The 24,735-nt window shown below is 56.7% G+C and overlaps 5 protein-coding genes across 21 annotated transcripts in view; 2 read left to right on the plus strand and 3 right to left on the minus strand.

Moving 5' to 3' along the window:
• The window catches only part of SGF29 (SAGA complex associated factor 29), a 32,286-nt gene extending 25,878 nt beyond the window's left edge, over positions 1-6,408 (plus strand). For all 3 annotated transcript variants that reach the window (XM_060406247.1, XM_012104339.4, XM_012104338.4), the window contains 6 exons: positions 3,548-3,612; positions 4,588-4,717; positions 4,793-4,939; positions 5,165-5,200; positions 5,275-5,437; positions 6,206-6,408. In XM_060406247.1, coding sequence (XP_060262230.1) covers positions 3,548-3,612; positions 4,588-4,717; positions 4,793-4,939; positions 5,165-5,200; positions 5,275-5,437; positions 6,206-6,322 — 658 coding nt within the window. In that variant the 3' untranslated portion in view covers positions 6,323-6,408. The remainder of the gene's footprint in view (positions 1-3,547; positions 3,613-4,587; positions 4,718-4,792; positions 4,940-5,164; positions 5,201-5,274; positions 5,438-6,205) is intronic.
• A 153-nt stretch (positions 6,409-6,561) lies between these two features.
• Positions 6,562-10,433, minus strand: LOC101114075 (sulfotransferase 1A1). 12 transcript variants are annotated; one of them, XM_012104342.4, is made up of 9 exons: positions 10,338-10,433; positions 9,891-10,101; positions 8,833-9,013; positions 8,600-8,725; positions 8,414-8,511; positions 7,787-7,913; positions 7,591-7,685; positions 6,918-7,098; positions 6,562-6,798 (listed from the first exon to the last, which is right to left on the minus strand). In XM_012104342.4, exons 3-9 carry the CDS (start codon positions 8,978-8,980, stop codon positions 6,686-6,688), a joined length of 888 nt encoding a protein of 295 aa, XP_011959732.1. In that variant the 5' UTR covers positions 8,981-9,013; positions 9,891-10,101; positions 10,338-10,433; the 3' UTR covers positions 6,562-6,685. The 12 variants fall into 12 exon arrangements, with proteins under 12 accessions (XP_011959732.1, XP_004020920.1, XP_011959730.1 ...); XM_004020871.5 differs by having other exon boundaries at positions 8,833-9,017; XM_012104340.4 differs by having other exon boundaries at positions 8,833-9,053.
• On the minus strand, positions 6,562-14,564 carry SLX1A (SLX1 homolog A, structure-specific endonuclease subunit). Its single transcript, XM_027962056.3, has 9 exons — positions 14,497-14,564; positions 14,118-14,394; positions 13,551-13,602; positions 13,069-13,407; positions 11,695-11,822; positions 11,436-11,523; positions 10,338-11,354; positions 9,891-10,101; positions 6,562-9,017 (listed from the first exon to the last, which is right to left on the minus strand). The coding sequence occupies exons 2-7, from the start codon at positions 14,282-14,284 to the stop codon at positions 11,325-11,327; spliced, it is 804 nt and encodes a 267-aa protein (XP_027817857.1). The 5' UTR covers positions 14,285-14,394; positions 14,497-14,564; the 3' UTR covers positions 6,562-9,017; positions 9,891-10,101; positions 10,338-11,324.
• Positions 14,565-14,645: 81 nt separating this feature from the next.
• Positions 14,646-15,420, plus strand: BOLA2B (bolA family member 2B). Its single transcript, XM_027962060.2, has 3 exons — positions 14,646-14,789; positions 14,879-14,976; positions 15,278-15,420. The coding sequence occupies exons 1-3, from the start codon at positions 14,727-14,729 to the stop codon at positions 15,375-15,377; spliced, it is 261 nt and encodes an 86-aa protein (XP_027817861.1). The 5' UTR covers positions 14,646-14,726; the 3' UTR covers positions 15,378-15,420.
• A 2,334-nt stretch (positions 15,421-17,754) lies between these two features.
• CORO1A (coronin 1A) lies at positions 17,755-23,196 on the minus strand. Of its 4 annotated transcripts, none has more exons than XM_012104351.4 (12): positions 23,083-23,196; positions 22,452-22,483; positions 21,344-21,542; positions 20,079-20,201; positions 19,852-19,981; positions 19,581-19,765; positions 19,303-19,422; positions 19,007-19,111; positions 18,750-18,895; positions 18,581-18,638; positions 18,270-18,485; positions 17,755-17,968 (listed from the first exon to the last, which is right to left on the minus strand). In XM_012104351.4, exons 3-12 carry the CDS (start codon positions 21,539-21,541, stop codon positions 17,864-17,866), a joined length of 1,386 nt encoding a protein of 461 aa, XP_011959741.1. In that variant the 5' UTR covers position 21,542; positions 22,452-22,483; positions 23,083-23,196; the 3' UTR covers positions 17,755-17,863. The 4 variants fall into 4 exon arrangements, with proteins under 4 accessions (XP_011959741.1, XP_011959740.1, XP_004020921.1 ...); XM_012104350.4 differs by having other exon boundaries at positions 22,452-22,507; XM_004020872.4 differs by lacking the exon at positions 22,452-22,483.
• Between the last annotated feature and the right edge of the window lie 1,539 nt (positions 23,197-24,735).

The following is a 24,735-nucleotide window of genomic DNA, read 5'->3' on the forward strand; positions in this document are numbered from 1 at the left end:
AAAGAAAGGGAGAGAAACAGAAAGAAAGACACGGGGACCCAAGCTCTCTCTGATGGAACAAGCGTGTTTTATTCAACATAGTGTGGGTATGTATACTGTCTTACAAGGTAGCTTTGTTCAGCAAAGATAAAGATCAAAAGTCCAGACTTACAAATTATCAAGGAAACATAAGGCAATCCATATCAAAGAGAGAGGGTTGTAAATAATGACTTTTACCGAATGGTTCATAAAAAGGAAGAGGGTCGTAAATAGTTACTTCTCACTGTATGGAAAAACTAACGAAGGAAATGGATGCATTCCTTAGCCCTGGGAGCGGTTTGCCACTCCTCTTAATTCCTGAATATTCAGGAATTAATAAGGAACAGAGGATTCACGACAGATCCAAAACAGCACACAGGAAGCCTCCTGTCAACTGCTTCCTGACAGTCTCTATCCATCATAGGATGTGTCCGCTGGGAAGCTGGAGGGAAGGTATTGTCCCTTCTCAGGCCTGACAGGGTCATACGCAGACACAGACCAGTTACAGGGGGGCAGAGAAGCCATGTGCCTGAAAGTCTAGAGTCTATTGAGTTTATCCTCCCACTGGGCCTGGGGCTGAGGGAGACCCCGCAGCCAGCGCCGCTGCTAGGTGTATGTGGCCGCTTCTTCTGTATGTGGCCAGAGGGTGGGCAGCTCCCGGGCAGTTCCATCTGTGCAGCACCCCTTGGCTTATTAGCTGCTTTCTGTCTGCCTCTGCAAGCACAATTCCAACTATCTCAGCAAGAGAGAAGAAAGCCCACAAGGAATTTTAACTCATTTTCTTTTTAAAAGTTCACTCTAATCAAATAATTACTGTGAACTGGTATGCAGCAGTACTGGATTACTTTAAAGAGCCCACACTGGTTAGGCCCTTACTAATGGTTGGGGAGGGAAGTTAGGGCTCAGGGTTCTTGGCTGAGGACCCTTCAAAGGATCAGCCAGCAAGAGGCCTTTCCTCCACTATCCCAGGGGAAGCAAGCCTCTTGGGGTGGATCTTCCCTGATGGGTGCTGACAGGCTGGCAGGCTGGCAGGCTGCCTGCTAGAAGGTACAGACCCATGCTTTGCTGGGTGGTCGTTCTGATTGATCTTTCTGGTTGGAGAGGCAGAAATTTCAGTTCCAGAAAACTGCTCTTGAAATAGTAAAGGATCTTAAAACATTGTTTCCTCAGACCTCCCCAGTGGAATTTCAGTAACTTTGTTGTGGTTCAGTAGCTAAGTTGTATGACACTTTGCAGACCCCCATGGACTGCAGTAATGTTACATTCCTTTCCTTGGAGATTCACAATGCAAATTAAAGTGGTAAAGGCTATGCCACGTTCTGCAACAATTTCTTTAACTCAGTATTTCACAAACTTACCTGCCAGTGGAGTACATTTACACACTAGTTCTCAAGTCTGGCTGCGCCCAGAGGTTCTGATTTAACTAGGGTGGAATTCTTGCACTGGTATTAACTTTTTATATGATCTGCTGCTGCTGCTAAGTCGCTTCAGTCATGTCCGACTCTGTGCAACCCCATAGATGGCAGCCCACCAGGCTCTGCTGTCCCTGGGATTCTCCAGGCAAGAACACTGGAGTGGGTTGCCATTTCCTTCTCCAATGCATGAAAGTGAAAAGTGAAAGTGAAGTCGCTCAGTCGTGTCCGACTCTTTGGGACCCCATGGACTGCAGCCTACCAGGCTCCTCCATCCATGGGATTTTCCAGGCAAGAGTACTCTATCAGACTTATGTAATGATCAGACTTATGTAAATCTGTATATGATCAGACTTATGTAAATATATATTTACCACATTCTCTTTTATTGTTCTCTGTATAGTCAAAAAAATTTTTTCTGAACCTTGTATGTTGCACACACCATGCCTGATGCCTCTTGACCTCTAAACACATTAGTCAGCATGTGGTTTACAAAAGGACATTCTTAAACAACCATAGCACATTTCTCAAAATTATGATATTACGCTGATATAAAACTATTAACTGAGCTACAGGTCTTATTTAAATGACCTTGATAGCAAAAGAACAGAATATTTTCCTAGCATGGATTAGTTTTCCCGTCTCTTTAGTCTCTCATTGTGGAACGGTTCCCAGGCTATCTCTGCTTTTTGTGACTTTTACATTCTGAAAATGATAAGCCAGTGTAGAATCTCCCTCAGTTGGGTTTGTCTGCTGTTTCCTCACAATTAGATTCAGGTTTTACACTTCTGGAAGTGATGTCCTCCGCGTTCATATTAGAAGGCAAAACTCTCACTGGTAAAGGTGGGCTCTTCCATATTTCTCCTCAAGTTAGGGCTATTTTCATTGTGTAATTGACAGGTATCTTAGATACTTTGAGACTATGTACATAGCCCATTTCACATCAGACTCCCCTACCCCCTACTAGTTTTGGCATCTGCTGAGGATTCTTAAAACAATTAGGATTCTTTTTAAAAAGCTCCCCAGAGCATTCTGCTGTCCATCTAGGGCTGAGAACCACGCCATCAGTACCTCACAGAAAATAATTTGGGACGTAACTACGTAAAAGGATGTCCTCCCAACAGGCCCAGAAGCAGTGATCAGACTTTCCAAGTTCCCTTTGGCCTCCTGGAGCTTACTCTGCCTGGTTGCCCTGTGTCCCAGTGCTCACTCACAACCCCATGGTGGGTCTGGCCGAGTGGTCCCTGTTCTGACGCCAGCCACACTGAGCTTCGATGCTCTGAGCCTGCGGCAAGATGTTCATCCCTCGCTGCTTCTGTTTGCCCAGTTCCCTCTGCCGAGGCTGCCCCTTGCCCAGCCTTCTGGCCTTTGCCTGACAGGTCCTCAAGAGTCACACCCTCTGGGACACCTTCTGTGACCCTACTATGCTGTGTTCTCGTGGGTCTCATGCTGAACCAAGGCCTTCCTTAACACGTGGGTTTTTACTAAAGGTTTGCTAGAGCAGTGGGCCAGAGAATAAATGACCTGAAGTGGATTCAGCGCTGCTCACTGTTGTTGAACTACTCTTTGGGGGAGGTCCCCCATACTCTGGGATGAAGAAGTCTTTTTCCAGCGAGGACTGGTGTGCACTTCTGCTAGGTATCTTGGGTCCCGGCCACTCTGGAGCCCCCATAATTGAACTCCAGGGGCTTCCAGGGGGTGAGGACAAGTTCCCGCCACCCCTGGCCCTGCTGTGGGCCGAGACCCCATAGCCCTGCAGAGTGTCTCCTCTTACATGTGTGACTAGGGCAGACTGCGAACCCTAACTTCTGTCCTCCGAAATCTCAACTGTTAGAGGCTGCCGGCACCCCAGCAGCCCTTCCGCAGCGTTTGTGTGGTGCCCTCAGGCAAAGGGAGCCCTCCACTTCGCTTACCAGCCCTCTTAGGTTGTTTATCCTACTACTTCCTCCCATCTCATCCGCTCTTTTGTGCTTTTAAGAATAAAAAGTACACACTTAGAGTTGATGGTTTCCAGCAGCAGGCTTGGTCTGAGCTGGCCAGCCTGCTGTAACGAGAAACGGAAGTCCGTGCTTTGTGCTTCACGCAGACCTCTTCTCTCCCTTCTCCCCCCACCTCAGCATCCTTCGGAAAGCCCTAGATAAGATTGCAGAAATCAAGTCTCTGTTGGAAGAGAGGCGGATTGGTGAGTTAGAGACTGCCCTGTGGAGTGATGGTTCCTGAGAGCGACAGTCGGTCTCCCTGTGGGGGCGCCTGTGACTTCAGTCCAGTGGGATCGTCCAGGGGCTTCTGACGGAGCAGGAGCAGCCTGGGGCTGGGAAGGGAATGGGGATGGTCCCCAGTGCTCCCTGCAGACCACGCTGATTCCCCTGCTCTGTCTACTGTCGGGGGCACTCACTCCCCACTCCCTTCACTACTGCCACTCCCTTTTCTTTCTTTTTTAAATCCACACCCTCAGCCATGAAAGCGCAGAGTTCTAACCACTGGACTGCCAGGGAATTCTCCCCGCTCCCATTTCTTGCTCTGAAGAGAACCTGGCTGTGTTTTGAGAGCTGCACCCTGGGTGTCTTGAAACCAGCCTTCCGCATGGAGTTATGAGGCGCTGGCTTCCAGATCCCTCAGGCTCCCAGGGCCTTCCCAAGTCTCTTGCCCCAGTGAACCCACAGTCCACACCTCCTCATCCATCAAAAATGCTGTCACGCCACCAGCTGGGTTTGTATGAGGTGGCTGGGTGTGTTGAACCATGCCCGAGGAGATAGGGGTCTGTCCACATATGAGTTGGTTTTTAAAAATTTTTTGTTGTTGAACTACAACATATGTTAATAGGAAAGAACACAGATGTGAACACACAACTTGCTGAAACTTTTCACTAACTGAACAAAATGTTCCTGGCGCCTAGATCAAGAACTAGAACATGACCACTCCCCCACAACCCCAGCTTCTGCCCTTTCCTGTTCCTTCCCCTTAGGGTATCCACCTCTCCATCTGTCAGTCTGGGTGGTCTCGCTGCGGGCATCTAGAGGAAGGGGCAGGGTGGCACATGGGCCCTTGGTGCTCACTCAGGCCAGGGTGCTGCAGGCTGAGCTCTGACGGGCCAGTGTGGGAGGGCTGGGGTGGGCACCCTATCTCTGATGTCTTGAGGGCTTTCTCTCTCCCACAGCGGCCAAGATCGCGGGCCTGTACAATGACTCTGAGCCTCCTCGGAAGACCATGCGCAGGGGGGTGCTCATGACCCTGCTGCAGCAGTCAGCCATGACCCTGCCCCTGTGGATCGGGAAGCCTGGTGACAAGTGAGGGCAGGCCCTGGGTATGGTAGGGGCTGGCAAGGCGGGGGCTATGACTGAACATTTTAATTCCGCCCTCAGGCCCCCACCCCTCTGCGGGGCCATTCCGGCTTCTGGGGACTACGTGGCCAAACCTGGAGACAAGGTGGCTGCCCGGGTGAAGGCCGTGGACGGGGATGAGCAGTGGATCCTGGCTGAGGTGGTCAGTTACAGCCACGCCACCAACAAGTGAGTGGTCCCCCAGCCCCGTGGGCTGCTCTCCCGTCACCATAGCTGCATGGGCTACACACTCACCCATCTGCAGGCTGGGAGAAAAGTTACACCCCTGGGTGCCTGTGGGGACCAGGGGACTGCTTCCCCTCCCTGCCCTCCTCTCCCTTCCTCACGACTCCCCGACTTGGACTGTGACCCCGACCCTTTTTGCATCTAGCCCTTTCTTTTGTCCACCCGCAGGTACGAGGTAGACGACATTGATGAAGAAGGCAAAGAGTGAGTGTGCTGGTGGGGAGGGGCGGCCAACCTGCGGGGACAGGGCCCCCACCTGACCTCAGCCCCACCCCCAGGAGACATACCCTGAGCCGCCGGCGGATCATCCCACTGCCTCAGTGGAAGGCCAACCCGGAGACGGACCCCGAAGCTTTATTCCAGAAGGAGCAGCTTGTGCTGGCCCTGTATCCCCAGACCACCTGCTTCTACCGTGCCCTGATCCACACACCCCCACAACGGGTAAGGCAGCCCCCACAGGAGAGCCATCCCTAACATCAGGGCCAGGTGGCCAGATGGCTCCTGGAGTCACCTTCCTACCTCCTTCCCCTCTTGTCCTCATCTCACAGCCTCTCTGAGCTCAGAGGGCCCTGCAAGTTGCTCTGTCTTCTGCGTAATCTGCCCTCCAGCCCTGCCTTCTGGGGCAGCACTGGCCCACCCTCCTCTTTCCGAGCTTCAGAGCCTTAGCGAGCCCTGAGCTGAATGGACGTGATGCGTACACTAGTCTAACCTCCTCTTTGCATTGAGATGGGACGCTCCATGCCCAGGGCCTGTCTTGGAGCCCTTAACTCCAGCCCCACTGCCTTTTCCTCAGCTGAACCGCTTCCTGTCATGCTCTTGACTACATTGCTGCTGCTGATCACCTGATGAAAGAGTTTGAAGGCTATTCTTGCCTCTTCCTCCGGGATCCTTGCTGTTGCCCTCTAGGTTGTCCTTGATCCCTTTAACCCAGGCTCCCTGGTACCACACCCTCCAGTTACGGCCCACCCATGTAGGTGGTGGTCTCCTTGCTCTTCATCCCTTACCCTTGGCCTTTTGTTACTGGGGAAGGAGTTCTGTAGTAACAGGGACTGTGTTCACACATCTCCACTTATGAGTGACTATGAGGACAGGCGCATCTGGGGGGCCACGAGCCAGAGGTTCCTGTCACTAAGCTTAGTGGTGGTGCTGTCGGGCGGGGGGCTCGCCTGGAGCTCTCTGACCAGTCCCTCCTGTCTGCCTCTGCTGCAGCCCCAGGATGACTATTCCGTCCTTTTTGAAGACACCTCCTATGCAGACGGTTACTCCCCTCCCCTCAATGTAGCCCAGCGGTACGTGGTGGCTTGTAAGGAGCCCAAGAAAAAGTGAAGTGGCCTAGTAGACTCACAATCAGCTGACACCCTCAAAGGGGGACACACAAGATTTTGTGATCAAATAAATATTCTTCCTCCTTGTCCATGTCTCCTGGGTTTTGCTTTTCCAGACCCTTCTCTCCCTCCCCACTAGGGTGAGCTAGAGGCCACCAGGGGAGATGGCCTCATTGGGTCCCACTGGGCATCTACCCTTCTAGCTCAGGTTTGTTCTTTGCTCCCAACAGAGGCTCTCTGTTTAACACACATCAGATTTTATTTCTGAAGCCATGACTGGGCTTGTTTCACACGCCTCCAGATGAATCTGATTTTTTTCCTGAAGCCATGGCTGGGCTTGTTTCACACGCCTCCAGAGGACCACTCACAGCTCCCAGCGGAAGCGGAGCTTGCAGCCCGCCATCTTCTCAGCATAGTGGGCTTCAAAGAGCTCATTCTGGGCCACAGTGAAGGTGGATTTCCAATCGCCAGTGATGCCTGGGGAGAGATGCCAGGAAGGAGGGGGCACAGAGGTGGCCCCAAATGGCCAAAGGGCAGCTCCATTTGAGGCTCCCCCCTCCCCAAATGCCCACGCTCGCCCCTGGGGTGGCTCTCACCTTTCCTCATGAAGGCAGAGATGCTGTGGTCCATGATTTCAGTGGGTATGGTGCTGTAGTTGGTCATGGGGTTCTTCTTCATCTCTTTGAAAGACGTCTGCTGGACGATGCGATCCACAGTCTCCTCCGGCAGGGAGCGCCCCACAAACTCCAGGATCTTCTGAATCTCCCTTTTGGGGTCCTGGAGCAGTGGAGAGTCTCTTCAGTGGAGGTTTGGATTACTTGCTGAGCAGAAAAGGGAGGCAGGCGCCTTTCTAACCCTGGGTGGGGGCATCTGGCCACTTCTGCCTAGAGACCTCAGGCCCTGTTCCTTGACTCTGGTCCTCTTTCCCAGGGGCAGGTGTGACTGCCTTCTACCCTATGATCCTTTATCACAGAGGTCTGGCTCCTTTTGGCTGAGAGGAGGGACAGTCCCCTTTCATAACGGTGGTCCCAGAAGAAGCACTGGCAGTACAGAGCAGATGAATGTCTGCACGTGTTGCTGACCCGGGCATTAGGAGATAAAGGGCTGCACAGGGCGCTGCCGCAGAGGGGACACTCCTCCTCTTCAGTCCTGGGCAGGGGATCCAGGAGGGCTGGTCTGTGGGCTGCCATAGGGGAGGGTGCTGAGTGGGCCTCAGCAGGGCCCTGTGAGGTGTGTGGCACGGAGGGAACTAGAAGCTGGTGGTCTCACCTCCTTTATGTCTTCGTAGAAGAGGTAGAGAACAGGGTGGGTGTGACTCAGCTCCCACCACTCCCGCACGTGCTGGTACCAGGACCCGTAGCACACTGGGGAGAGGGCAGATGGCCGGACACAGAGGTTGGCATGAATTGTAGCTGGTGCCCCTTGGCTCCAGCCCGCCCCCTCCCTCCTCCAGAGTCAGCCTCACCTTCCCCGGCCATGAACTTCTCCAGGAAGCTGTCCCAGGGGCCAGGGTCAGGGTGCACCTTGGCCATGCGATAGAAGTGGTAATACGAGACGGCCACATCCTTGGCGTTGCGGGCGATGTAGATCATCTGGAGGGGCAGGCAACCCCCAGCCCCAGCATCGTCACCACGTGGCATGCCAGGCACTAGGTGCCCCACCCTTATGGCCTCCTTGCCAGGGAGCTTCTCTCAGTTTGGCAAAAGGAGAAGCAGGTAAAGGCTGACTCGCCTTCAGTCCTGGGGTGCAGGCAAGATCCCACTGGGACCTGAACCCTGCTCTGATGCTGAACTCTGGGCTAGTTCCTGAAACTGTTATTTTATACTAATCTAATCCCCTCAACGCCACTCTGTCTGGATTTGGAACAAGGCATGCCAGCCCCTCCTCCACAGGCCTGTGAGCACCCAGACTCTGCACAGAGGAGTCTCGTTTTCACCAGATACTTGACCCCACTAGAGCATCAGGCAGATGCCCCTCACCCAGTCCTTCTTAAGATGAGACCAGGCTGGAGGAAGTGAGACCTTCCCAGAAGGCAGGGCCAAAGCTGGGATGGCCCTAGCAGCCTCCTTCTCTGGCTCCCTCTGCCATTCACCTTGACTTTCTGATCCAGCAGGGTCTTCGGAAGCAGGGCCAGGGGCAAGTGTGTCTTGAGGAGCCGTGGGGCTGGTGTATCTTTCAGAACCTCAACACCTAAGCCGTAGGTAGGGCAAGATCCATGAGCTGGAGCCCCAGTCAAACCTCCCTCCTCTCTGCTTGCCCCCGACACCCTGCCACACACCTGTGGGAACCCCAGGGGCCTTGAACTCAAGGAAGGGCACCCGCATGAAGACAGGGGCTCTCTGACACTTCTCCAGGTCACCCTCCTGGTAGATCAGGTCCAGGATCTCGCTCACCCAGGTGGTGCCTGGTGGGTGGGAACGGAAGGGGGATGAGCAGGGCTGAGGCCATGCCCCTCCCAGCCCAAGGTGGGGACTGCAGCCCAACGGAGGCCTGGGTATCCCCATCACTTACCAGACTTGGGGTAGGTGCTGATGAGCAAGTCATCAGGCCAGGCTTCAAAGCTCTGCAGTGGCCCCAGGGCCTCTGCAAAGTACTTGATGAGAGGGATGCCCTTCACATACTTTGCTGGAGGGCGGGAGGTATCCTGGATCAGTTCCATGCTGTCTCCTCAGGGGCGCCGGGAGGTGGCCTCCTTCCTTGAACAATATGTCAATGGTGCCAGCTGTTGAATTCTTGAAGTAAAGAACCCAAGGCTAAGGGAGCCTGAGCCACTTGCCCGAGCTCTCAGAGCTAGCTCACAGTGTGGTGGGGTGGGGATTCAAAGCCGGATCCTGTGTTCCTGCAGTGGGTCACAACTCAGGCTACAGTTTCATTTGCCTGCAGAGCTTTTAAATCAATTAAATCACTCTCTGGAGATGGGACCCTGATAGCAGTTTTTTGGAAGCTCTCCAGGGGATTTCAATGTGCACTTGAGAAAACCTCTAGGGCCTGCCTGTCTGAACTTCCGGCCAGCCCCCAGCTTGCTTTGTCTTCTCCCTTCTGCTATATGCCTAATTCTGATGGGCTCCTCCCTCTGTTTCCCCCTTGAGCTCCCCTGGGCCCAAAACTCCCAAAGGCCAGCTGGGCCTGAGATCTAGCTTGCCCAACCAGCCCCTCCCAGTTGGAGAAAAACACAGCAAATTGAGCAACTGTTTAGGGGGTCAGAGTTTTGCATGTGAATGAGCAAAACTGATGACTCACCAGAGAAAAAGAAGGGGGAGGAAAAGAGGGATTCAAGCCAGGCTGGAGACTGAGTTGAGCACTCCTAGGGGAAAGGGCACCCACTCTAGTGTTCTTGCCTGGAAATCCCAGGGACGGGGGAGCCTGGTGGGCTGTCATCTATGGGGTCGCACAGAGTCAGACACAACTGAAGCGACTTAGCAGCAGCAGCAGAAAGCAGCAGCAGCTGGGGAAAGGGCGGGATGTGAGAAGTGGGAGCAGAGAGATCAAGTGACCGGACTGGAGCCAGAGCCAGCAGCAGTGAGAGGTGAGCGGGATCCAGCCCTGCTGCCCCCCAACCTCGCTCTCACCTGATCTTTCTGGATCTTGGCCTTGTGACCCTGCCTGTGTCTGCGTGGGGCTTAGAACAGGCGCAGTGTGGTGAGTGCAGGACTTCTCTCAGAGCTGCAAGCTTTGTAATTCTCAAGTGGGAGGGGCCTGGCGCCAGCCCTGGGGCTTGGCTGTCCTCCAGGAAGGAGAGGGTGAAGTTCCCTCCTCAGCTGGAACCCAGCTTAGCCTGGCCTGAAAACCCAAGATGTGGGTTTAGTGTGTAGAAAACAGAGAGCTGAAACTAGATGAAAGGGTGCGATAGTTTTTCAGGTTTGTTTTTTTTTTTTTTTGGTGTTTTGAGCTGGAATCCTGGCTCCTAACCTGCCCTCTAGACTCCACCTCTGTCGCGAGGGCCAACAGACAGCTTTTTCTAACATGCCTGGTCTAGAAAGGGTAGGGGAGAGGAGGGGAAACGTGGGGGCACTCACCATTCTGCCGGCTCCAGGCCAAGTTTGAAGATGCCAAGGATTCAGGTGGAAGGGAGCCCGCAGGCCCCCAGCAGCCTGAACATTCCAGGAACTTCTGGCTCTGACCACAGGGCGAGTCCAGAGTCCAGAGGGATGTACGTGGGCAGGGTGACGGGGTTTGGGGTGGAGCCACGCAAGCAAGCTCTTTTTGAGGCAGCGTAGGATAGGAAAAAGCCAGAACACTTGCGTCAAATAACGCTGGGAGTGTGCCCCTGCTCCATGACTCCCATAGGGAGCTCCAAGGACAGCGTGGAGCCTCATTTATGGTTGGTAAAACAACAGCCCCCAGAAGGTGCTTTTGTTTCTCTGGGTTTGAACGAGGCTCTGCAGACAGAGACAAGGAGTTGGGGCTTCAAGAGTCACAGGACCCCGTTGGGGGAGAGCACCCTCCTCTCCTCCTTGGCCTTTGTTCTTACTCTTTTGATTAAAGTCCAGAGTCTTCCCTGCTGGCTCAGACAGTAAAGAACCCACCTGCAATGCAGGAGAACCAGGTTCAATCCCTGGGTTGGGAAGATCCCCTGGAGAAGGAAATGGCAATCCACTCCAGTATTCTTGCCCGGGAAAAGTGATGGACAGAGGAGCCTGGTGGTCTACAGTCCATGGGGTTGCAAGAGTCAGATACAACTTAGCGACTAAACCACCAGCACCACCAGAGTCAAGCTGGGCACTGGAGCTGAGTGGGCTCTGAGTAAGTCTCCTAAGCCCTCAAAGGACAGTATGACTTCAGAGGCTGGTCCATGCTGCGGCCAGCAGCCCCTCCCCGTTCCCTTATCCTCTTCAGGCCCCAGTTACCATCAGGGTTTCTGCCTCCTACCCATGCTCCCCACCCCTGGCAAACACCAGCAGGTACCCTGAACTCAGACTTTTTATTGTATTCAAGTAAAAACTGGCCAGAGCCACAGAGGGTGGCAACAGAAAGGAGTGGGTAGAGGTTGAGGATGCTGGGAATCAGGTCTTGAGCATGTCAGTCCAGTGCTCCTGTGGAGACAAGAGGGTTGGTGAAAGGCAGCCCAGGAGACAGGGTGGGATAGAAAGGCTGGGGTCCAAGCCACCTCTTACCTCTTCTAATTCTGAGTCCTCCTCGTCCTCCTCAGTGCCCATTCGGCACAGCCAGATCAGGTCTCCCCACAGCAGTGAGTTCTTACAGCTACCAGGGGGTATGGTTGATAGGAAACAGAGTCAGGATCACAAGCCTCCTCCAGGCCAGGACCTGGGTGCCAAAAGGCCTTGGCTACCCCAGGCCTGGACTTGGGCAATGGGCACCCCCTTCCCACCTCCCTCGAGTTAAACCAGCCTGGAGCAAGGATGTGGGACTCACCCAGGGCATGCGCCCTCTAGAGGCAGAAGCTGCCCTGGTTCCTCCTGCAGGAACTCCTCTGCCAGGCAGATCACATGGGCCCTTAGGGAACAGCCAGGGTGCGGGCAACATAGGGGGCTGTCTTCATCCTGCAGGAGGTGGCAGGCAGGTAAGAGAGAACGGGGAGTAATCATGTAGCTAACAACGGACCACACACTGTTCCAAGGGCTTGACATAAAAAACCTTATGAAGCATGTGCTACTATTATTTGCATTTATGCAAAAGAATCCACCTGCAATGTGGGTTTGATCCCTGGGTTGGGAAGATCCCCTGGAGGAGGGCATGGCAGCCCACTCCAGTAGTCTCGCCTGGAGAATCCCCATGGACGGAGGAGCCTGGCGGGCTACAGTCCACAGGGGCGCAAAGAGTCGGACACGCTGAGCAACTAAACACAGCACATAGATAAGGAAACTGAGGCACTGAGAGGCTAAAATACTGGTCCACAGGGACTAAGCTGGCCAGTTTTCTCTGAGTGCTAGCAGTGATTATGTAACAGCATGGCTAGGGCAGCCAGACCTAGAGTTCCTTACAGGTTGAGAGATCTCAGACAGGTCACTTAATCCTTGAATGGCAAGAATTCAACTTACACTTACTGAGAGCTCAGCAGAAGCCAGACACATCATCTCAGTTAATTTATTAAATATTTATTGGCCACTTGCTCTGCACCAGACCCTGTTCTACAGTAGTGAAAAGGAACTAAATGCCCCTGTGGAGTTTAATATGGGGGTGGGGGTGGGAAAGACTGATAATAAGGTAAATAAAACATACAATATGTCAGACAATAACAGGCGTTAAAGGAAGCCAGGGAGATGTACAAGAAAGAGAGGCAATTTTAGATGGAGAGCCAAGGAAGAGTTGACCGGAGGAGAGGTGGCATTTTCTTAAGATGGAGGGTCTAGGGAAGAATCTTCCAGTTCAAGGGGAAGGGCAAAGACCCTGAGGAGGCCCTGGCCTTGAGGAATAGCCACAAGCACTATTCCCATCGTAGAAACGGGAGCAGACTTCCCAGGTGGTCCAGTAGTTAAGAACCCGCCTGCTAGGGCAGGGGACACAGGTTCGATCGCTCGTCTGGAAAATCCCACACGCCTGGGGAGCCCGAACTTGTGCTCCACAAGAGAAGCCATGGCAATGAGAAGCCCGGGCGGCAAGCAGAGATTAGCCCCCGCTCTGAGCAACTAGAGAAAGCCCATGGACAGAAAAGAAGACCGAGGGCAGACAAAAGCACAAAAAAAAAAAGGATAGAGATGGGGGTAGAGTGCCCAAAAGGTGTCAGTGAACGGCCCTGTCATTTGATTCTAAGTCCTCTGAACCGTAAACTGCCCTGACCCCTCTTACCTGGAGCGCGCGTGCGCACAGGGTGCAGCGCGCGTCGACGTCTTGCTGCGGCTTGCATCCCGTGTCGTCGGAAGGACCTGCTTGACTCCTCGGGGCTGGGGCCCGGGGCGGCGGAGGCCCGAAGGCCAGTGGCATGTGAGGTGGCGGCGGTGGGCAGAGGTCCTGGCGGAAGTCAGCGCGCAGCCAGCGCAGGGTGAGCGGAAGGCGCGCCCAGGGCGGCGCGCGCAGCATGTGCGCCAGGACGCGCAGGTGGAAGGCGAAGGTGGCTTCTCCGCGCAGGCGCCGACCCACGTGCGTCAAGCGGCGCGAGGCCTGTGGGTGTTGCCAGGCCCACTCGAACTGCAGGCGAGGGGGTACAGAGCTTCAGGATCAGCTGAGGAAGGGGTCCACGGGGGGGAGGGGGTCACCTGGGGAAGGGGGCACCCCGGGGAGGGCCCTGAGCCCCAGCCCTGGTCCTCCCGCTGCCCCCAACTCCTTTTTACCCTAAGGGCGGCCACTGCAGAGGGGAAGCCGTGTACGATGAGCACCATCTCCCTAGGGAAGAGAAGGAGGGCACGCGACCCGTGAGCCCCCCGCCCCACTCCGTGTCAAACCGGATCCCCTGGCCTACCGGAGAGTGGAGTCACATCGGCTTCACCCCTAGCCCACGAGGCCCTGCCCCCTTCGTGGTGATATAGCCAGCCCCTCGCACCTGCTAACCTCAGGCCCCACCTCTAGTCACAGGTGCTTAACAGCCCTCCTCAGTTCCTCTCCCTTCCAGGCTTTCTCTATTCCAACCCAGTCTTGTTCACCAAACTCCCTGTCACTGACCAAACCTCGATCAGTCCCCTTCCCACCCAACCCCGTCTTCTGAGACCCAGGCCCAAACAGGGCTCCTCCTCTGCGGCGATAGGCCCGCCCCCGTTACTCCCGCCCCGGCCCCGCCCCCTCGCGGGCCCCGCCCACTGCCACAGGCTTGGCTCCACCCCTCTCAGCCGGCCTCTCCCTCGCCGGCCCCCGCCTTCTCCTTGAAGTCCTCCTCCTGCTCACAGTGACCCGCCTTTTCTTACCACGGCCCGCGCCCACTGGTCCGCCAGGCTCCGCCTTTTTTGCGGCCCCCGTTGTGCTGCTGCACCCGACGAGCAGGGTTGACGGTGAACCCCACGTAGACGCGGCCCCGGTGCCGAGGGTTCAGACAGTAGAGCAGGTAGACGCCGAAGAAGCATCCGGGGCCCATCGCCAATTTGGGGGTCGATTGTTGTGGCTTGTGACCCGAGGAGGGCTGGGCTGCCAGGGCCGCAAGATGCTTGTCTCAGAGAAAGCGCCTGGGAGCTATCCCGAGGTACCCTAGAAGTCACAACAATGCAAACTCGTGCACCCTCTCCTAGTTGGAGCTAGGGTGTCCAAACCAGCGCACAGAACCCGGGTTGCTGTTCAGGCGGCGGGTACCGATTAGAGTCCGCTGGAGCCTCATGCAGACTCTGACAGGAGCGGAAACCGAAGGCAGTTGGAAAACTGGGCTTGGGATAGGGCGGAAGTGCTGAGTTTATGGACGTCTTAGTAAGGGCGGAAGTAGATGCCTCAGCGGAAGTGGTGCCAGTAAGGGCGGAAGCAGTGTGGCTGGGGTCAGAGCTGGGGTTCCATCCCCGGTGGGCTGCCGCCCTCGCTGGGCTGCCACAATGGAACTCAGTGCTGAGTACCTCCGGGAGAAGCTGCAGCGGGACCTGGAAGCGGAGCACGTGGTGAGTTGAGCGGCCTGGGCTCGTCCAACGAGGGGAACAGGGCTTCTGGGGGGCGGACTTGGCACCATCCACGCCATTCTGCCCCGTAGGAAGTGGAGGACACGACTCCCAACCGTTGCGCGTCCAGCTTCCGAGTCCTCGTGGTGTCGGCCAAGTTCGAGGGGAAACCGCTGCTTCAGAGACACCGGTGAGATTCCGGGAACACCTTCTTCAGCGCGGCCCCAGCTCTGGGACCACATCCCGGGCCGCTTCCTGAAACCTTAACTCTCGCTCCCATCCATGCGGCCCCACCACAGACCACCACCCCAGAGATCCCGCCTTCGTGGCCCCAGCATCAAATACTGAGACTTAAGCCCTCTACCTCTCTTGTTCCCAGGTCCCGGGGACTACAACCTGGGGGACCCCTCCAGTCTCCCGGCAGACCCTAGCTTCCGGGACTGCGACCCAGGCGCCAGCCTGCCCCATTTCTAACCCCATCTCTCTCCCAGGCTTGTGAACACTTGCCTAGCAGAAGAGCTCCTGCACATTCACGCTTTTGAGCAGAAAACCCTGACCCCAGAGCAGTGGGCCCGTGAGCAGCAGAAATAAGGGACCCGGACCTGCACACGCATTAAATTATGGATCAGGGCCAGCTCCTGTGTCAGCGTGTTGTGTGTATGGGAGGTGTGCAGAGGCTGGGGCTAGGGCCTGGCTTCTCCCTACCCTCCACTCTCCATTGTTTTACTTTGGGCAAGTTCCTCTCCACACATAGGCCTCTGTGTCCCCACTTATAAAGTGAAACGTCTGTCTTTAAAGTCCCTTCCGGGGTGGGCCTTTCTGGACTCCTTGGGTACTTCCAATACTCACCCAACCCCTGATTCTTTGACCATTTCTGGGCGTTCTGTTCAGTCCTCTTTCAAAATACACAGATGAGGAAGTGCTCAAGGTTTCAGGACCCTGGGCAACTTGCAAACCTCTTCTTCTTCCCAGTATATCACCCCAATGTCAAAGCATGATAGAGGATTCCACACACCCCCTACAAGTCCTCCACAGCCTCAGGAACCTGGTCCTCCAGCAGGGGCTTCCCAGCACCTGGAATTCTGGTGTTTTCTGGCCCCTGGAGAAGGTCCAGTGACCCTTTGGTCCTGGGCTTGATGTGGCCACAGCTGTCCCCGGAGTGAGGTTTTTCTGGAATGGAGAGGTGGGCTGGGCATAGGGGTAGGGTTACAGCAGGAAAATAAGGTCACCAGAGCCACACAATTGGGGCAGGTGATGCCCTGGTGTCAACACGGGTGACAGGGTTGCCTAGGCCTTACACAGACAAGGTCTCAAGACCCAAGAGGAATAGCAAGTGTCCTAATTGGGGCCAGGGCTCTTTGGGGGAGAGAAATTGTGGGTTTCAACCATCCCACCCACCCTGTTCCTCTGTTTTCAAGGCCAGTTTCTTGGCCCCTAAATTACTGTCGCGCACACACACACACACACACACACACACCCCACCCCCCCACCCCCCACCACCTCTCTCTCTTATTTCTCTAGCTCCTCAGAGGGAGCTAGGAGTTATGGTGAGTAGGGGCTAACCTTTCTGAGTTCCAGGGATCCTTTCCTGAGCTTTTTTTTTTTCAGTTTCCCTGGACCACAAGAACTAGCAACTACTCACAAGTCTGCTTCACTGGGAGGGCCCAACATCGCAGTGTGTGTGTGTGTGTGTGTGTGTGTGTTGGTAGGGTGGGGGTTGGGGGGGCTAGGCTCAGGCTCCAGCTCCAGATGGTCTGCTTCTCTCTATGCCACACCCCTGACTGGATCCACCCCCACCCCTCCATGTTCACAGAGCTGTGGCAGAATCCCTCCCCTTTCTATAGATGAGCAACGGAGGCCTGGAGAAAAGGGACTTGCCCAGGGTCACATGGCTTACATAGAGATTGAGGCTCAAGTGGGCAGACAGGGACATTTGTATGACAAGCCCAAGGGGAGTATGGGTTCACATGGGACATTTCCTCCTTGCTGATTCCTGCACGATGCACGAAGCCCTGCTGTGGCCAGGACACCCATCCTCAATAGCCCTGTGTCCCAGCTCAGGGAATCACCTGGAAAGTTGGCCATCAAAAACCTACTTCCAACCCCCCTTCCCCCAACCCCCTCCCCACTCCTTGCGAGTACAGGTCCCTCTTATAGAGGCCAGGCCCAGGCAGAAGCCACCAACACAGCTTAAGCGGCAGCTGCACGGGGCAGGAAAGGCTCTGAACTGGATGGGAAGACTGTGTCGTGACTCAGGATCTGCCCTCTCCTGCTCTGCCCCTCAGTTTCCTCACTTGTAAACTAAGGTCGGGCCCACTATTTTGGTTCTAAGCTTCCTCCCTACAAAGAACCCCTTATTTTGATCCCTTGGGCCTCCAGCTTGACAGCTGTCATGTAAGCACTGGTTGCTTCATTTCCCCCACAGGCAGCAGGGTCAGGACAGCTGATGTTGTGGTTGACTAGCAAAGGCAGACTGGGGAGTAAACATGAGAATGACTGAGGCTCCATCCAGGCTGGAGCCCTGAGCAGCTCAGACCTACCAGCTGGGAAGCGGGGCAGGCTCCCCACCCATGTCAGCACAGGGTGGCTCCCCCCTGCCCCGCAAAGGCCTGCTCCCGTCTGCCGAGGGCAAGGGTTCCCAGGCCCCAGGATCTAATGCCTGATGATCTGGGATGGAGCCGATGTAATAATAATAGAAATAAAGTGCACACTAAATGGAACGCACTTGCATCATGCCTGAACCATCCCCCAGCCCACCCTCACCTCCCTGATCTGTGGAAAAATTGTCTTCCATGAAATCAGTCCCTGGTGCCAAAAAGCTCAGGGACCACTGGTCTAGGGTCATCTAGAGGCATCTCTCCACCCCCTGCCAGGGGTCAGGCTCATCAAGGCTATGGAGAGGGAAGCATAAGGCAGGTCAGTTCAGCATACCCAGCATCCCCTTGACTAGTCATCAGAGTCTGCGACGTACCAGAAAATAAAGCCATTTTATTATTATTTTCTTATCTGCCATTATGGCCTGAGGAGTGGGAGTGGAAGGAAGGGAGGTGAGTCCATCGGCCCCAGCTGATGGTCCTCTACTTGGCCTGGACTGTCTCCTCCAGCCTATCCAAGCGCTTCTGCAGCTCCTGCACTGTGGCCTGGAGCTTCCTCATCTCCTCCTCCAGCTGGGATATGGCATCCTGGGGGACCCCAAGCAGCATTAGCCCCAGGCCCTCCTGGGCCACTAGGCCTCCTCCCACAAGCCCCCGGGGCTTGGGCCCCTTTTCCTCTCATCCAGAGAACTGCAGGCCTATAAGCCTGGAACCTGTTTTCTGAGGCCTCAGGATTATCCACTCCCAGCCCCTAAAGGATCCCCAGTATGGTGTATGTGGCTGCCCCCAAACGCCAGCCTCTTTCCACTGGGTCAGTGACCACATCAGTAGCACTCCTGCCCTACCCCACCTTCCTGCCCTGGTTCCCGGGGTCCCATCTGCCTCTCACCGAGCTGGGAGCACCACTGGCCTCAGGTGCCGTCCTCTTGCGCCCAGTGTCCAGGCCCCGGTTGACCCTCAGTTCCCGGCTCTTGGGGGGCACGTAGCCATCTTTGAGGGAGATGAGGAGGGGCCCAGCATCCCGACCCCCCAGCCACTCCTCAGCCGTGAGGGCAGCATCAGGCCCTGCAGTGGGCGGGTACAGGTCTTCCTGGAACAGGTCCGACTGTGGGACAAGGCCAGGACTGGTTAAGAGAGTGCTCAGGCCACACCACCACCCGACCACTCTTGAGAGCCTGAGGAGGGACCCTCGAGCATCACCTTTCTAGGCACCGTCATGGCAATGGGTTCACACTTCCGCTCATGCAGCTTGTAGAATCTGTGGAAACAGGAAGGTGAGCAGTGCTCACAGCGGGGCTGGGACTAAAGGTCAGCGTGGGGGTCAGTGCTGCCCAAGGAGCGCACTCAGGTCAGGGGCAGGGGCAGTCACCTGGCAATCTCACACTTGTTCACTTCCAGACCACGTTTGGGCATGTAGCCCATTCCACGCTGGGACTCCTTGGAACTGAACATGGAGAGATAGTGCAGGAACGGGGCCTCAGAGGTGATCTCGAAGTACCGGATAGAGCTGTCCCCCTGCAGGCAGTAGGTCATGGGAGGGTCAACACCAGCGGATGCCTCCAGCTGTGGTCCTTTCTAAGTCCCCCTGCCCACTTCGCTCCCCCAACCCCCTGCCTGTGGGGCCACCTTGCCACAGAGGTAGACGATGTTGGTGTCAGGGTCGAAGAAGGGCAGCAGGACACCGCTGCTTGTGTCCAGTTCCTGCAGGGACAGTGGCTCCTCCAGGTGCTTCTGTAGAGATGGGCAGGGGACAACCATGAGCTGGGCCATGGCAGGCCTCCACCACTGGGGGAGTGGGGCCTGGGGCTGAGAGGCCAACCAGCGGGAACCCCCATCTCACATTGGGCAAACAGGCCTTGCCCTTCCAGCCAGGCACATGGCGGGGCCGGGGGTACTAAACCAGGTCCCTGCCCAGCACTCACCGTGTCCCACAGTGCCACCTGCCGCTCGCTCATGCGGCTGAAGCCCGTGGTCAGGATCTTTCCATCGGATACAAACACAGCACGCACGGGCCGAGTCCCCTCATGGGGACGATCTTTCTCCTGGAAGGAAAGGGAGGGGACCGGTCAGGCATCCGCACACACCCTCTAAGGGCCAGGCCCCAGCTGGGAGCTGGAGTGGGCAACATCTAAGGGGGCCTCATTGGGGGTGTGGGGGGTGGGGGGTTAAGCTCCTAGGGTCAAAGGTCAAGGCAACTCACAGCTACTATGGTGCCTTTTCGGGGCTCAATGATGCGGACTCGTTTGTCTCGGCAGGAGGTACAGATGAGGGCACCATCTCGGCTCCAGTCCACACTGTAGATGGTGTCCGGGTGCACGTCGGAGCCCAGCGTCAGCACGGCCGCCCCCGTGCCCACGTCCCACACCAGGATCACATTGTCGCAACCTGGGCGATGTCCCCAGTGTCAGAAGCCAGGAGCCTCCCCCCTGACTGTCAGGCAACCAGCCCTCCCTGCGTCCCGCCCTTGGCACCTGCACTGAGCAGCACGTTCTGGGCGGTGGGGTGCCAGGCCACAATGCCCACGCGCTTGGTGTGGCCCTCCAGGGTGACGACAGGCTCCCGCAGGGGCAGTGTCAGGCCCCCATCGGGGATCTCCCACACCTGCAGAGAAGGGGCGAGCAAGTGAGTCTTGGCGGTGCCCAACATCAGCTCCAGTGCCTGAGCCCCCTCCTGGCCCCTGGGTGCCCCCCATACTCACCATGACGGAGCAGTCCTCGGAGCCACTGGCAATGACGTTATCATTGTGCGGGCACCAGGCGATGTCCAGCACCGGGGCCGTGTGGCCACAGACCATAGGCACATTCTTGTCTACACGGCCGGTCTGGAGGACACAGCGGGGCCTCTGAGGGAGGTGCTCTGGCCCGCCAAACCCAATCCCACCTCCCCACACCCCTTCAGAGAGGCACAGAGGGGAAAGGTGTGGGGTCCCTGGAAGGCAGAGAGGGACCTAGGGTGGGAGGGTTTGGGGCTCTGCCCATCTCAGAGCTGTCTGGGCAACTCAGAAGGCTGGCCACAGGTAGCGCAGGATGGACATGCGGGCTTGGTCCTGCCCCTCTCTCAGACCCTGGCCAAGTTCCTGCCAGCTCCATCTCAGCCGGGGCCTGGTACCCCCGCCCTCACCCCCACCCCAGATTCTTCCATGGCACAACAGGCCAAGGCCCCCGGCGTGATTCAGGCTGAGGGTGTGGTTGTATCAGGGCTGGGGTTCCCCAGGGAAGTGTGTGTGAATGATGGGGCTGTGGGGACAGGTCCCCCCGAAAGGACAAGGATGGGGAAGTCTGTTATAACGGGTTTGAAATGGCTGCTTCCGGGGACGGCTGCTACAGCACGGTTTCCTGTGTGAAGTGCGGGCCCAGCTCTTACTCTGACAACCACTTCCTCTTCTCTATGTTTCCATCAGCCCTTTTAAGGTAACAACCGAGGGCCCATCTCCCCTTCCTGTCTCACCCCCCAAGAGCACGGGAGTGTGCTGGGGCGGGGGGGTCCGCAGACAGCAGGGAGGGCAGGATTTGAGGGAGGCCAGGGTTGGCGAGGGGAGAGGGTCTCTTACCTCATCCCTGCCTGTGAGCTGGGAGCCACTGAGCTCACTGGCTTCCCAGGGCCTCAGAGAGGTCCCTCCAAACCCTAAGAGCACTGCTGGGCCCACTCAGACCCCATCCCAGGCCTCTCTGTGCAGGAGAAAGCTCCAGGTTGAGACTTGGGAGGGCTAACCCTGGGTCTGCAGGACTTGCTATTTGACACTTCCCGTGTCACTCCCAACCCTGAGCTTCAGCTCCATCCAAGCACTGCATGGAGGCGCTGGAGGAAGTGTAAGGTTCATGCGGCTCAACCCAGTTTTGCAGAGGGCAACACTGCGGCCCACTGTCCTGAGCCGCAGACCTCATCGGGACCCCCAGGGGGCCAACTAGATCACCTGAGGCCCCCTTAGGAGGAGGGCCTGTCCCCAGGGCTCCAGGGGCTCACCTTGCCCAGGGGCAGCACCAGGAAGGCCCCTCCCCCGCTGGCCTCACAGATCAGGGCCACGAATTTGGGGTTGACAGCACAGAAGCCACTATCCCAGGTGTTCTGTGAGACGCGCACATCCTCATAGCACTGGTCAGCCTTGGCCGGCTGTCCAAACACATGGCGGAACTTGCTGGAACGGACCACCTGCCGGCTCATCCTGGTGAGACAGGGGTGAAAGGCTTTGCTCCCCTCAGGTCAACCCTGACCTTCCAGTGGCCCCCATCTCTCCCAGGACACCCACCCCTCAGTCTGGCAGCCATGGTCTCAGCTAACTTCCCTGTCGCTCTCCTCTGTCACTGACATCCAGCTACCCTTATACACGCCTTGCCCACCCCTCCTCATCCCTGGCTGACCTGCAAGGCCCACCGTCTCAACCCGTCCCAAGCCTGGCTTCTGTACCCTCAGCCTCCACAGCAGAGCCTGGGGTGAGGGGTAGCACCTAGTGCCAACTTGACCGCGGACTGGCTGACAGTCCCAGGGCCCATCCTCTCTGACGGGCCACCTTCCAGGGCCTCAGGGCAACAGTGTGGAGGGTGCACTCAGCCTCAGCGTCCAGACCTCACACCCTCACACCCACATGAGGAGCCATCTAAAAGGCAGGGGCCCTCCCCACCTCCAGGTCCAGGCTGGACACACGGAAGGAAATGGCATGTGGGTTTGCCTGGGCGGCATGTCCCCCATGGCCGGAGGGCTTCCCCAGCGGGTCTCTGGGCACCAGAAGCAGGCAGATGGCTCGGGTCCCAGCATCTCCTCCTCACACCTCAGCTTCTCGCCCCCACTTAAGCAGGTGCGCTTAAGGGCCTTCTCCACCCCACTGAAGCCATCCACAGGAAGGAAGCGGCTGGTGCTCACTTCTCGGAGGAGCAGCAAGAACGGTTTTCCTCCATGGCTGGGTGGACAGCGAGCAGAGCCAAGGGACCTGCCTCTGGCTCCCCAGGCTCCAGGCCTCATGCTGGGGCCCCAGAGCATCTCCTGCCAGCTTGGTGTGGGGGCCCCACGGCCTCTCCTCCACCACCTCCCTCGTGCCTAGCCCTTCTCCCTTGGAGCTCCTGCCACCCTCACCTACCCTGGGACTCTGGAGGAGGCTTGTGGGTCCACCTGTCCAGAAAGCGGATGAGGCGCCTGTGAGAGGAGGAGCTGGCTGGGGGCAGGGGACCCTTCCGGGAGGGAAGCTTAGGTCTGGGAACAGGGGAGCCCCAAACTGGAGGCTGGGAGACAGGAAGCCATCGCCCCACCCTGCCTCCTCCCCCACCGCAGGTACCAGGCCCCGGAAACCACGGAAAGGGGAACTTGGCCTTTTCTTGTTTTGCTCTCAACCCCTTCCTGTCTCCAAGCTCAGGGCAGCTACTGGGTTCACCCCACCCTGCCCCCCACCGCCACCCCAAAGACTCCCGTTCTGGGGAGAGGCCGGCGGGTGTCCTGACCCCCGGGCTCCCCCACCTCCATCTTGGCTGCGTGGCCCCTCACCCTCGCCCCCTCACGGAGCTCTGGGACACACGGGTGGACCCTCCCACGCGCACCCACACGCTCAGGCGAGTCCCTCCACGCGGGGCGTGGACGGGCCCCGTCTCCACCTCGGAGCCAGCGGCTCTGACAGTCTGTCCACCCCCACGGCCGGCTTCTGCCAAGCTCTCGCCTGCCCCACAGGTGGCCCAGGGCAGCGATGCCGAGCCCGGGTGGCCGGGCTCCAGCCTTACCTGCGGCTGAGAGATGAGCGACCCCCCAGACGGAGGAGGGCGAGGAGGAGGAGGAGGAGGAAGGAGCCGGCGGAGCCTGAGAACGTCCGCGGAGGATGCTCTTGTCAAGACAATGAATGAGAAGCGGCGGCGCCCGCCTCCTCAGGGGTGGCAGCGCCCCTTTGGGCGGAGCTCTTAAAGGGGAGAGCCCTTCCCTCCGCCAAGGCGCCGCCTCGCCCACCAGCCCGCAGCCTCCCCTCCCTTCCCGCCGCGGCGCTCAGCGCCTCAGCTGCCAATTCCAAACCAAAACAGATGCTGCTGGCCAGTGGCTGAGAATCTAATCTGCACTTTTTTAATGTCAAAAATGCAAAAATAACCTGTTCCTTCTTCCCTTCTCCAGCCCACCCCCAGCCTACTCGCCATCCTTTCCCTGGCATCCATAAAATGGCCCATCAGTCCCTTCAAAGCGGGCCTTAGTATAGCCCTCATCCCAAGCAAAGGCTGTGTTACCATCCTTCTGCCCCACCTCCAGTCAGGAAACAAGTGGAGGCCGAGCGGCAAAGAGGAGGGGGAACCTTGTGTCCACCTGCACCCAGAAGACCTGGGGTCTACTCAGGCCCCTACAGGCACAAATGGGTGGCCTTGGGAGGGTCACTTAACCTCTCGGTGTGTCTTCACCTAGGAGCACCCCCGCCCTGCCTGTCTCCCAGGGGCAAATGATATAATTTGGTGTTATAGAGGTGAAAGAGTCAGAGTTTCTGCCCCAAAGAGCTCTCAGCCCGCTGGAAGGAGAAGCACAAATAACAGCTCCAAGAAGTAAGCAGAGGCCGGAGCCTGGGCTTGAGACTCGAGGAAGGGGTTCATTCCCATCCTTTGGTTCAGAGACTGTGTCACGGAGGTTGCCATGTGAAGGTCAAGAAAGGCCACTCCAGAATCAGATGCTTTATGGATTTGACTCCCGGATGTCACACCTCCTGAGTGACCTTGGATGGATTCCCTAACCTCTTTCAGCAGCCTCAGTTTCTGCATCTGAAACAACGTCTGACCCACCTCATGACATTATGAGAACAGAAAGCCTTCTGTTCAAAGTGTAGCCTCATCCAAAGTGTAGCAAGTGCTTAATAATATTACCTGGCATGTAGGAAAAGTGAGCTCACACAGAGGACTACAGATGCAAGATATGAGCAGACATATTCTAGACGGAGAAGGCAATGACACCTCACTCCAGTACTCTTGCCTGGAAAATCCCATGGACGGAGGAGCCTGGTGGGTCGCTAAGAGTCGGACACAACTGAGCGACTTCACTTTTACTTTTCACTTTCATGCATTGGAGAAGGAAATGGCAACCCACTCCAGTGTTCTTGCCTGGAGAATCCCAGGGACAGCAGAGCCTGGTGGGCTGCCGTCTATGGGGTTGCACAGAGTCCGGCACGACTGAAGTGACTTAGCAGTAGCAGCAGCATTCTAAACATCATTTGAGTAACTGGATCAAGATGTGCCCAAATCCCTTAACCTTTTAATAGGTTCCCTTTCCCAATTAAGTCAATGCTTTTGAGTTGGATTTCTGGCATTTACACCCGAAAGAGTTCTGACTGGTACACCTGCCAGGAAGGAGACAGGACCACAGGCCCTTCCAAGGTGCAAGATACACACAGTAAAGAGGGACTGAAGTGC

Source organism: Ovis aries, chromosome 24, assembly GCF_016772045.2.
Source record: "Ovis aries strain OAR_USU_Benz2616 breed Rambouillet chromosome 24, ARS-UI_Ramb_v3.0, whole genome shotgun sequence".
Taxonomy (NCBI): Eukaryota; Metazoa; Chordata; class Mammalia; order Artiodactyla; family Bovidae; genus Ovis; species Ovis aries.